The 13059-nt window shown below is 42.0% G+C and overlaps 1 protein-coding gene across 1 annotated transcript in view; it reads left to right on the top strand.

The window, feature by feature from the left end:
• Window positions 1-13059, top strand: part of LOC128439632 (FERM domain-containing protein 5) — a 61968-nt gene extending 48909 nt beyond the window's left edge. Inside the window, exons 6-14 of the mRNA XM_053421994.1 lie at window positions 1651-1774; window positions 4947-5034; window positions 5247-5335; window positions 6520-6583; window positions 7043-7134; window positions 7232-7306; window positions 7470-7538; window positions 7635-7741; window positions 12470-13059. Of these exons, the coding sequence (XP_053277969.1) occupies window positions 1651-1774; window positions 4947-5034; window positions 5247-5335; window positions 6520-6583; window positions 7043-7134; window positions 7232-7306; window positions 7470-7538; window positions 7635-7741; window positions 12470-13059 (1298 nt within the window). The remainder of the gene's footprint in view (window positions 1-1650; window positions 1775-4946; window positions 5035-5246; window positions 5336-6519; window positions 6584-7042; window positions 7135-7231; window positions 7307-7469; window positions 7539-7634; window positions 7742-12469) is intronic.

Raw genomic sequence — 13059 nt, 5'->3', positions numbered from 1 at the left:
ATAGCATGTTGAAGGCTCATTGCTTGTGTAGGAAAAGTACCTTGAGAATCTGTTGTGTTTATCATGAATTGACTAATTACTCATTTTAATAACCCTTCACAGCACAAAAAAAACATATTGTCAGTTATTATTCAAATTCAACGGAGAGTCTGTCAGTTCTGCACAAACGTTTAACATCTTGGCTTCTTCTGTCATTTTGGCTCATCAACATGCTGAGAGGCGAGAAGGAGCAGTTCACCTGTCAATTCTTGCCAAGCAGCTCCTTCCAGCCTTTTCCTTCTCTAACAATCCCAGGATTTACATATTTCTTTGTGTGTCCTTAACCCACCATACAGAACATCGATATACTGAAAGAAACTGGCTGATATTGGCTTATTTGGTCGGCAAATAAACCTCAATCTTGTCCACAGAGGTGCTGGAACTTCTACAGCACTTATTTTAAGCACATTTATTTAAATACAGTTCAGCCTTTCCTTGCAATTTAAGGAAAACGAAAAAGCAAATGATTTTGCTCCTCTCGTAGGCGACACAGTATGTTAAAGTCACACTTCACAATTTTAACTGTCACATGTTATCTATTCATCTGGTAAAAACCTCAGCATATAGGCTTACCTTCCTTTTCTATAAAGCCAGTCTTCACCAGGTGTTTCAGGCTTATATACACACTTTTTGACACTGTTTAACATCACCTGGGAATACATTACATCTACTTGCTCCACAAAAAACTAGTTTTGATTGCCTGGGTTGGTGGAGTTCTCTCTACAGAGCATTGAAGGAGCCCAAACACTCTGGGTGTTATCTCCAACATCTGCAAGCAGCACTGCAAAGAACACTGGCAGGAGGCCAACTAATGAGTGGAGACGTGGATAAATATTGGCACAATAGTTCCTTCTATAAAACGTAATGGTCCACACACATTTTTGTGTATTCGTCTATGTTTTTAAAAGATACTGTATTCAAACGACTAAATATATATCACACAATAGACCACAGTCAGCTGGCGTTTTCTATGCAAAGAGGATCTTTGTTAGATTGAGACCTGGAGTTTCTCTGAGTCGGCCTCGGCCTATTCACTGTGCACATTTATGTTATAAGGTGTATTCAAAACCTTGTAATATCTTGTGCCTTTTATATTGTGTACTTGTGTACTGTGAGCTTTTCTCAGAACGACCATATAGAAATAGAAACATGTCCCTGGCAGAGTGATGAAAAACAAAGAAATAAATCAACTAATATTGATATTTTGAACTTACTAAAATTGTTTTTGATAGCAAACATTTTTATGTCAAATTTTTACTTTTATATATGGAACCACCTTTTAGTCAGTAAGTGAGCCATGTGCCAACCGTCGCCATTTGCTCTTGGCAGAAAAGAATATATCACGTAATTTTATTGCCGATGGAACAATGCTTTTTACGTCTTGATATAACTTCTTCAAACCTCTCTCAAGACAAACTCAACAACCCAGCAGCCGGTCCATGTATTATGAAAATCCCTAAAGGGATATTGCTCACCGTGTTGGACACAAATAAAATGTAAGATAACGGTTTGGCTGCAATGCATTTCCAAGATTTTAGAAACAAAAGGTATTTACAGAAAATCCTAAAATTTCCTTTGTTTGTATCTCTTTTTTTTTTTACTGTGTTCCAGCCGAAATTGGTGACCATGACCCTGGGAAACACCCAGAGGGCTACAGCTCCAAGTTCCAGTTCTTCCCCAAGCACTCAGAGAAGCTGGAGCGGCGGATTGCTGAGATCCACAAGACTGAGCTGATGTAAGGTGACACCTGTCCATTTCCCTGTGTGTCCTCCTTCAGAGAGCAGGCACTATAGCTCCTACATGTGCTCTTACAGGGTTTTTTAAGAAATAACCCATGAGAGGTCAACACTCGTTATGGATGTAATACTGGAGTATCAAAAATTTTACATGATCATGAGAATCAATCATAAAGCGACAAAGAAAAAAAAATCTAAATATTTTTTTCAGTCAAATATTGATATGAATCTGCTAATATCACCTTTAAGTAACAGATTATAAACAGTCTGGAAATCTAATACATATTTTTGGACTTTGACATACCAAAGGAGGACATCTCACATTTACTAGGCAGGAAAATATTTGAAGAAATGGAGAGCTACTTAATGGGCTGTGTTAACACCTGTGTTGATGTGAAGTGTGAGTGTTTGCGTGTGTTTGTGTGTGTGTGTGTGTGTGTGTGTGTGTGTGTGTGTGTGTGTGTGTGTGTGTGTGTGTGTGTGTGTGTGTGTGTGTGTGTCAGTGTACTACACTCTAAGGATTTCCTTCACACTCTGCGTGCCTCTCAGAGTGCAGCTTTAGGGCAGACACACGCTGCTACACATGTCTGGATCTGGTTATCAGCGTCCTGTACACTACGGTGTTTGGTCAATAATTCAATAGTGGCATCGGTGCAAAGAACGTTTTGACTGCGGATCGAAAACTGCAAGTGTTTGCCCTCAGTTTTGGAGGGACCTTGCCTCGGGTGGTGATCACCACCGGTAAAATGAAATTTGTTTGAAGAGTGTGAGCTAAGTCAACAATCTCAGTTTGCAGGAATCAGATTTCAGAAGCGGTTTCACAAGACTTTTACTTCTGTTTGATAATTTCACAGTCTGTGGCTCAGGAGAGGGTCATCCAGTAACCAGCAGGTCGATGGTTTGAACCCCTGGCTCCTCCAGTCTGCATTCTGAAGTATACCCCAAATGTTCCTGATGCATTGACCATGTGTAAAAGGTGTTGAAAGATGAAACACTGCTGACTAACCTTCCCTTTCTATAGAGTATGTCATCACTTGTGAATTCATAATCTCTACTGTGCAAATAAACTTGGAGGATTTTGGCTTGTAAATGTAGTTTCTAACAGTGATGGCTGCCTGGGTTGGTGCAATCCTCTCTGCAGAGCAGAGGAGGAGCCAATACTCTCCATGTACTTCCTCCACCATCTGTAATCAGGCGTCAGTTAGTAAACTCTGCTGCTACATCTGGCTGCAGCACTGCAGAGAACATTGGCAGCCATTATGATACAGACACGCCAGCTGAATGTATACAGGAGTTCCTTCTATAAAACGTACTGGTCCACACACATTCTCCCTGCATTCATGTATGTTCTTGACAGTTCCTGCCATGCATCTAAGCGCAAAATACACTCCACCAATAAACCACAGTCAGTTTGTGTTTAAGACTTTTAAGGGGACATATTATGAAAATTCCACTATTGTAGTGCTTCTACACGTTCATTTGGGTTTCTGGCATGTCTGCCGACCCCAAAAATCTGAAAAAAACAACAACTCGGGATTGGGAGTCTCTCTTACATGGCCTTGGCCGTGTCTCCGCCGCGCAAAGACACGGGGTCTCCTCCCAAAGACACGGGGGTCTCCGAGTGATGGAAAAGCGACCCTCAGACAGGTGATACAGGCGGCGAAGAGTCGGGGGGGGCTCATTAGCTTTTAAAGGAACAGGCACTCAAAACAGGTCAATCTGAGGAGGGCTGTTTTAGACAGGGTAAAAAGGGTTCTGTTTTAAATGATCCTTGTGGTATTTTGACCAAATATGTTACAGACATTTCATTAAGACCCCAAGGAACCAAAATGGGCATAATATGTTCCCTTTAAGCAAAGCTGATCAAAACCTTGATTTCTTGGTCTCCGGCTTGTGTATTTCAAATACTCTAAGTACTGAGTGCTTTTCAAACACTCAGTCCACACAGTATTCAAGGTCAGGGCGCTCACATGTGGATACATAAACGTGCCCTTGGCAGAGTAATTGAATACAAAGAAAAACGTCTCACGATATCGATAAAAAGAAATTGCTGCAGTTTTTCTTATCAAAAGTATTTGCTGTCAAAGTTTGACTTTCACAAGTGTTTCTTTGTGAATCCTGATGGTAAAGGTGTAGCATGTGAGTACCATGGTACAGGATGGGTGGGTCCACAGTCCACACAGATTCTTCTACATAAGAGTAGGCCCATCCCACGTGAGACTTCCATGGGAACATGTTTTTGCACTTGGCCTTGGTGTGTGAGAGGTGCTGTATGAAAATCTAAAATTGATGCCATTTGTATTATTAGTCTCCTGGATGATTGGTGTGTCAGGCTCCTTTTGACAAAAATTTTTATCAGCGACTGTTCGGGTCGCCTAGTCAGGTTCACTAATGTGGCTTTGCTATCGAGCCTGTGAATTAAGAACGTTATCAAAATGTCAGATATTAAAATAGTCAAATATATTGACCTTGCACTCATCCTTGTGTCCGACTGGTGTCACAGCAGGATGTGTAGGAATCTGCTTTTGCCTCCTGTGGTCCAAAGACCCCGATCAATGAGAGAGGTTGTGTGAGAATAAAAATGAAGATATCTTTATCTTTGTTCCATGGCCACCCCCTGACATCATGACTTTTTCTTTTTTCAACTATAACCAGGCTAGCAGAATTCAAAACTACAGACCCACACAGTTCAGCTGAGATTAAGTGTACTCACATATGATTCTCAGTGAGGATTAGAGAGACAACAGACTGATTTTTAATCCTTTATTTATTTTGGTTAGTATCAACCTCTGTCTACAGCTGCTTTAAGAACATTAGTCACAGCTTTGGTCTCTGTCCTGGGAATGATTGGATCAGACAGGCCTCTGAAATATTACACAGCTTGAGTTTTATTCTTTTGACACAATAACCATATTTGATTATCAGACTAAGATTACGAGTTCAGATTTATTCCTTATAGGGACACACACCCTGCTGAAGCACTGGATCATCAAAGCAGTAACAAAATAAGTTTAGGCAGATCTAACAAATTTCACTTGTACTGCAGGTTATTACTGAATTTGTCAAATTATTTTCATTTTAAGAATAATCACATATTCAATCCTATCTGTTTGAGGATTGGTTGTGACAATCCAATTAACAGACTTATTGTTTTGTTTGATTGATTTCCAGAGGTCAGAGTCCTGAAACGTCAGAGCTCAACTTCCTCCAGAAGGCTCAGATGCTGGAGACATATGGAGTGGACCCTCATCCATGCAAGGTGGTCTTTGTAATACAAGCCTATACTGTAATTAGAAGCTTCTGAGGAAAACAAATTTATGACTTAAATTTGAAAGTATTTTTTAGTTGGTCATTTCTTTTCTTTTTGCAGTATATATCAATGTAACACGTTTAGAAAAAATTCAAATCTCACCAATATTTAAAGTTCTGCATCAACAATAACAAAACGTATGGATGTGTGTTGTCTGTCAGGATGTTTCTGGCAACCCTGCGTTTCTGGCTTTCACTCCTTTTGGATTCACTGTGCTGCAAGGAAACAGGAGGGTCCATTTACTCAATTGGTGAGTTCAGATGAAAAGTTATAACTGGACATGGTGAGAACATATATGAAAGATTAGTCGCTAGATAATTAAGTGAAAGGTCAACGCATGTGTGTTGGTGTCTGGCCACAAGAGAGATCCAGTCTTAGTGGCTGCCGTGTCAACGGATAAATACAACATTTAAACAGCATATTAACTGTCCTTAAATCCACAAATTGGGATTCCTTCCTGCATTAAATCACATGGATCAGCTATACTCACTTCAAAATAACAGACATGCTTCAGATAGTGTTATTTTAGGTGCCAGAACAAGAATATCTTAAAATCAATTCAAACAGCTTCTTAGGATTAATCCCATTTAAATGAAATCCAAATTATTACTGTTGTAATGTTTTTTCATTGTCTTTAGGATTTAAATTCTTCCTATTTCCTACTTTCGTCAAATCTCCCAATAGAATAAACCTAATCCGTCATTTAAAAAATGTCTGGGAGGCCTAATGTCTTGTGTGAAATGTTGTGGAGGAATAAAATAGATCCATGATCTGAAAATATATAAGTACAACTAATTTATTTTGATCAAATATATTTGATTGATTCTGAGCCACATATCCATGAGCCAAAAAATCCCAAAACAGACTTGGAGCTTTTATTCTGTGGCTCCTGATGAAGCTCGTACCAGTCTGCCAGGAACGCTGCTGTGAGTTAAAAATGATTTTACCTTAATCATTGTGTCGTGATGTTGGCTTCATGCAGCCGGAGCAACATTTGTCTGCAAACGTATCTTTGTTTTGATCAAATGAGAGTGAACGAAACAAAAAGTGGAATATGAGTCACCTTTTCAAGACGGCTGAGTCGACAAGCTGTGAGGCTGAATACTCATGTTTTCAGACTCCGAGGCAAGTTGTTGTAGAAATCTGTTTTTTCATCTTCTTGTAATTTGTGATTCTTGTAATATTCTTTAATCAATGTGTCTTGACTTTTCTCCTCTGAAATGAATGACTGTTGGGTTTATTAATGTGCCTCCAGCCAAAATGAATAATTTAGCACCTTTACTCCACTCGCTGTTGCGCACTTCTCTCTCTTCCCTCTCTGCCTCCGCCGCCCTCGTTGATTTTGTTTCTGCTCCTCCTTCATCTTCTGTCTTTCTTTTTATTTGACCTTTTCATCATGTTTCCATTTCTCATAATTTTCTTCTTCTATCTCAGGGAGGAGGTGACCAAACTCAAGTTCGAAGCAAAGACATTCCACATATATGCAAATCAGAAGGAGGTAGGCGTGCATGCATTATTAAATTGCTGCCTTTTCCGGCCTGTGGAGCTCAGGAAGTTAAATGACTGTGGCCTTGTTTAATGCACGGAGACACTGTTGCTGGGAGCTAAAGTAATCTGTCCTTTATAGAGAGGTAACCAGGAAATGATTGGACAAAAAAGTGATTTAGCTGTGTGTTAAAGCAGAGTGTGGGAGTTGGTTAATATACTGTATATTCTCCAAATTCTTGAGGATGATTATTCCTTGTATCCAAGAGCTCAGTAAGTCTGAGAGTTTTAATGTCAGCATGGGCTACAGACATTTTCTCTTTAAATGGAGAAAATGTCAATTTGACGAAGGATTTAGGAGCTTTAATTAAAATAATCTTAACATCCATCAGTATCAGAAAAGTGTCTTAATATTTTGTTCAGTCAAACACAGGTATTATACATATGGGTTCATGTGCTGGACTTGTTGCAGGATAAGAAGATCATACTGACTTACTTTGCACCGACACCTGAGGCCTGTAAGCATCTGTGGAAGTGTGGAGTCGAGAATCAGGCCTTCTTCAAGTGAGTGGCACGACCCGAGATCATTGACTTCTGAGAGGTTTTAACTTTGTTCCAGTTTATGATTGAATTCATGATTTTTCTCCCCATTCACTAACAGGCTGGATAAGTCGAGTCAAGTCCGAACTGTGTCCAGTAGTAATCTCTTCTTCAAGGGGAGTCGCTTCAGATACAGGTATCAAACAGGACTTTATCATTGAACAATCCAGAAATACTACATGTTTACATACTGACAACATTCTGTATAAGTTTGCACAGAACTGTGCAAATATTTTTTGGGAGTTGAATTGATTATTTTCTATAAATCTGTTTGATCAAGAGTTTCTTTGTTTTCTCAGTGGAAAAGTTGCAAAGGAGGTAATGGAACAAAGTGCCAAAATTAAAAGAGACCCTCCTGAGATCCACAGGTGAGATGTCAATCTTCATATTTGTATTGAATAATTCATACATTTCAAACCCTCTTGTATCCAAGAGTCCCACATGCACGTGTTTCTGTTATTAAGGGCTGGCATGGTACCAAGTAGGAGCTGTCCGTCCATCACCCATGGCCCTCGTTTGACCAGTGTACCCAGGACCCGACGTAGAGCTGTGCACATCTCCATCATGGAAGGTAGAGCACACACGCACACACACACAACATACACACACAGATACAAGAGTAATTAAAAACTTAAGTCTGATTGAACATTCAAAATTATAAGATCCTGTATGGGACAGAAAGCTGTTCTGAGATACAAGGAGTGATATCACACTTTGTTCTAATGGATTAGAAACGTTCTTTTTTCTAATAAAACTAGTTGAAGCGGTTGCTTGTCCCGACTGAACGCTGCTGCTGTTAGATATCTTAACCATTGAGAAACCACTGTTATTGAGATGTGAAGGTTGAGCCTACATGTTGTCTCTGGGACTCAGGCTCTTGGCTGCGGCCCCGGGCTCTTTTCCTTGTTCAAAATTCTCTCACTCGTAATTGCATTATCTAGAGCTCAGGTGTTACAGCTGGCTAAATATGTGTATTTTTTATTTATATTTTTAAACAAAAGTCAGTCAAACACTACAATGATGTCTACCAGCAAATTTTATTTACCAGGCATTGGTAAAAACTAGAGCTGTGAAAAATAACGCGTTAACGCGTTATGATTAAATTACAGGATTAATTCGTTTTTTTTTTTTAACGCATTTAACGCATGCGCAGAAGGACCTTCCAATTCCGCCGCCTCTGCACTAGTCGCCGCTCTAATGCAGTCAGACGGCAGCTGCCATTCAAACAAACAAACAACATGGATAATTCTGATGAACCTGAGGACCTTCTGGACGGGAAGATCGTGTTCCAGAAAAACAAAGATCGAACATTCAGTAAAACCAAGGTGATATGCACACTCTGCGAGAAGACGTTATCGTTTCACCGTAGCAATACCCGCCTAACGCCGGGTTCACACCGGACGCGGAAGCGACGCCGAAGCGAGGCGTAAGCGCAGCGCCAATCCTCTGGCTCCCATCCACTCCCATGTTAAACCGCAGCGCTGAACACACCGGAGGCTGAAGCGTAGCGTTGTGCCGCGGCTGCCTAGCGCCGTGAAGCGATCGTTTCGGCGTCGAGTCTATTTTTTCCGCTTGACGCGAGCGTATCGCGACAGGAAACACACTGAAAAATGATTTTAAACGATATAGATGACATATTTTATATGATATAAATGATCAAATATGCATCCCATACTTTGTATTCACGTTCTGTTGTCTTGGAGTTTTAATTTTACCACTTTTACCAACCACATTATTTAATGTCCCCCTCTGCCCATCCACTACAGCCACACAAGCAGTCATAAAGATAAAAAAAGGGGGGGGGGGGGGGGGGGGGGGGGGGGGGGGGGGGGGCTACGTATTCTCCACATAGGCTTGAGTGGAGAATACGTAATTTACCCTCGACACCCGACATTTACCGGAGCTAACAGCGGAGAAGTTCTTCAACATGGATGACATTAAATTAATAATTGAAGTGGAGAAGTAACTTGAGTTGTTGATTCTCAGCATATGTTGTATAAAGACAACACCAAAAAAGACACATGTTGGGACACTGTTGCAGTTAATGTTGGAGCAACAAGTAAGTATATGCTTGAAAAAAATTATTAAATGCCGTTTTTACTGCAGGCTGATAACAGCAGAAGTATGTGATATTATTAGTAATGCGCGGCGCTTTGGCGTCGCTACCCGCGTCCGGTGTGAACCCGGCGTAACCACCGCAACGCGAAGCATGTGTTGGTCGGCGAGGGGCGTTCAAGTGGAATGCGCCAAACCAGACTCACTCGCCAGACACATTGTGCAAAAGAAGCGGTCAGCTTTACTGTCAGAGAATTTGAACAAGTTAGTTTGCCTCACCAACTGGCTAAAGACCGAGTAGCTAAGAGGGCCTTTAGAGGCATTAGATTGTATCATGGTGTGGTTAATGGTTGTGTGACAAAAAATATAAAAAATGTCAACCATCCTATGGCTAAGAAGCTCAAATAATTTCTGTTTAATTTAAAAAAAAAAGTTTTATTCAACCACACAATGGCTAAGGAACCCGAATTCTGTTTCGGATGAAGATTATATTAATGTTCCATATGGAAAAGCAATGATAACTGCTGAAGAACTGCTGAGTTGCAGCACAAAAGAAAAGTTAAATGTCATAAATCTTGTTTTCACAAAAATATTCCGAAAAAATCGGTAATGTGATTAATCATGATTAATCCATAGAAACCTGTGATTAATTTGATTAAAAATTTTAATCATTTCACAGCCCTAGTAAAAACTAAAGTAACGGATATTGAATTAAATTTGCTGGGAGCCATCAGTGCACTGTGAGGATCTTGTTTGTTGCCTATAGTGTGTGTTATCGTACCCCCTGGCAACTGCAGAAGAGCCCCCCCCCCCCCCCCCCCCCCCCCCCCCCCCCGGTACACATGCAGCAGTGTCGGGGAAACACCTTTTTCTTCCATGTGATTTGATCTGCAGTGGAATTAACACCTACAGTGCAAATATTTCCCGGGTATTGACTCACAAAATCTGAAACTTTTTTCTCCCTCATTCTCTCTGTGAGGGTTGCCTTCTGAAACACAAACACACACGCACACACACCCACACACACACACACACACACACACACACACACACACACAGACACACATACACAACCACAGGCTGAGGAGCGCCCGTCAGCCTGTGGCCTCAGGCATTATTTTGACATGAGAAAGTCATGCTGTCAGTTCATAAAGGGCACTTATTCTACCCTCTTTCCTCCAACAGGCCATTAACCTTTTACCAGCGCTGCCACTGTGAGTCAGTTTGCTGATGGTTTAATAGCCTGAATAAAACCAAATGGACTTTTAGTATGTTTACAATTAGATCAAAACGGGTATTAAGTCACAGTGGCCCCTCTTGTCATCGACACAGAGAGCAGGAACCCCTGTGTTTTGTCCGGTTGCTCTGTCTGTGCTGGTATGTCCACTGGTAATATTATCTCTGGCTGAAAATAGCTCCTGCTGTCAGCGGCCATGCTGTGTGTGTCACAGCTGACAGCAGGGGGGTGCACGGGGTGAACTGTGGCCCAAGTGGAACACATTCCTGTGCCTTGTCTTTCCGTCTCTGTCTGTCTCTCTGTGTCTCTATGGCTGTCGGCCTGCCTATGGGATGAGGGGGTGCTGCTTAGCCTGGCTGCCTGCCGACGCGGTTGTGGTGAGGCAGTGGGAGGAACGAGCAGAGAAACAGTTGTAACACAGAGATAAAGAAGAAAATAAAAGAGCAGTGAGTTGGAAGGCAGCTAAGGTTCCGCAGGTGTCTGTTGCTCCATTTGCACCATGGTGAAGTGTCTGATCCGGATCAGGACCAAGGTGAACGTTCACCTGTGCATGATCAACCATTGTTACCGAGATGTGACGGTGCGCGTGCTGTCTATGGGACCCCGGCTCTTAGGCAGGGCCCTGGGGGTCCTACCGATCGTCCCTGCTCTCCCTGGGGGATCCTTGAGCTCAGGCTCGGGCCCTGGAGTGGGACAGAGCTCCAGGACCCCTTCCAGGCTCACTGTCCCAACCCAGCTCCAAGGCTGCCAGCCAGCAGGTAAACAGCTATGAATGGTTGTGAATAGGATTGAAAAGAGCAGCTGGAAAACTGTCTCTGTTAAAAATAAGGAAACATTGATTCAAGGATTTCATATAGTGCATTTCAAAGGTTTGTTTCTATGGTATTCCGTTAGTATCACATCAAGTTATGGAACTATACAATAAGTTGGAAATTTGTACGGTCTTGATCTGGCTATGTAAAGTGTCTTGAGATGATATATGTTGTGATAACAGCTTCGTGGGAAGATTAGGATCAAGTGAAGGTATAGAAAATGTTCTCAGAGGTCGTTGATCTGATTCCTGTTTACTTTAGGGTCAGAGTTGAGTATTTCATTACATGATGGGACAATTTGATCAGTTTCTTATAGGCAATGACCAGTTAGTCATTTAAAACTAAATCCTTCTTCCCCTCTGGCCATATATACGAATAATACATGTTGGCACAGTGAACACAGTGTTCCTGATGCTCTGGCAGTGCAGCAAACCCGCATCTGAATCATAAGGGCTGAGTGAATCTCACTTGGGAAATAATTAAATGAAAAGTGAAAATGTTTTTAAGTTGCTTCAAAAACAAGGACATGCTCTTCGAGTTTACTGAATAGAAAATGGAAAAGTAAACTATGGTTTGACGTGCACAGACAGAGTCTAATATCGGAAGAAAAGGTGCTGTGGTGAATTTGTTCCAGTTATAAATTTTTAGGTTTGAATAGATGATGTTTCAATACATTCCCCCCAAAAATTGTGTGACTCGATTTCCTTCAAATGATTTGTTACTTCTGAAAGTAGGTTGTGTTTTCAACCATTTGCATGGGAGGGTCTGTTGGTTTCTCTGCAGGGTAACACAACAACTACTGAGCTTGTAGAAACGATGGGACATGGATCAGGAAGGAATCCATTTGAATTTGGTGTGAATCTGGATAATCTTTTCACTATTTTACTCTTTTGGCTCTTTTGTCATTTTCATCGATTTCCTGGAGAATAATAAATGGATCTTGATGAAAAGCGATGGCAATAAGGATTTTATGATCTGCATAAGGTGTGAATGAATGGAATAAGGTGTGAATGAATGGAAGAGGACTGTCAGACCTTGGTGGAGCTATGTGCTCTACTGAGTGCCATTCTTTTATGGTACGGTTGGTTTCCTTCATGTGTGAGGGAGGAGATCATCTTTAAACTCATTTATTTCCACTTTGGTGTCAGAGTCATGTCAGATAATCTCTCATGAACCCTCTGCTGTTGGTTTTCAGGTTTGGAGTCCCTTCGAGACAGCGCCCACTCTACGCCTGTGCGCTCTGTGTCCCACGGGGACTCCTTCATGTACTCCCGGCGCCAGCTGATAGACGGCAGCGAGGCGAGCACCTCAGCAGTCATCTCCGACGAGGCCTACAGCCCCTCAGACAGCATGCTGCCCACACCTGTGGCTGAACACCACGCAGAGATGCCCTCGGCTCGTAACCTCAACGGATCGACCTGCAGCAACGACGAGGAGCAGGAGGCAAAGGCGGGAACATCGAAGAAAGAGCAGGCGGCAGAGTTCGGGCCCGGCAGGAGAGCGTTGCGTCTGGTCAGGAGCCGGCCGTCGCCACCCAGCGACGCAGAGGAGCTGAACAAGTTTGTCCTGAGCGTGTTACGTCTATTTCTGGTCACTATAGGATTGCTGTTCGCTCTGCTGCTGCTCCTCATCATGCTGACTGAGTCCGACCTGGACATAGCTTTCCTGAGAGACATCCGCAAGACACCTGAATTCCAGCAGTTCCACTTTGAATACTTCTGCCCTCTGCGGCGCTGGTTCGCCTGTAAGTTACGTTGGATGGGAGGTTTCCTTGTCAGCCAGTGA

The sequence above is a fragment of the Pleuronectes platessa genome, chromosome 1, assembly GCF_947347685.1.
Source record: "Pleuronectes platessa chromosome 1, fPlePla1.1, whole genome shotgun sequence".
NCBI lineage: Eukaryota > Metazoa > Chordata > Actinopteri > Pleuronectiformes > Pleuronectidae > Pleuronectes > Pleuronectes platessa.
This window is presented reverse-complemented; position numbering and strand designations above follow the sequence as displayed.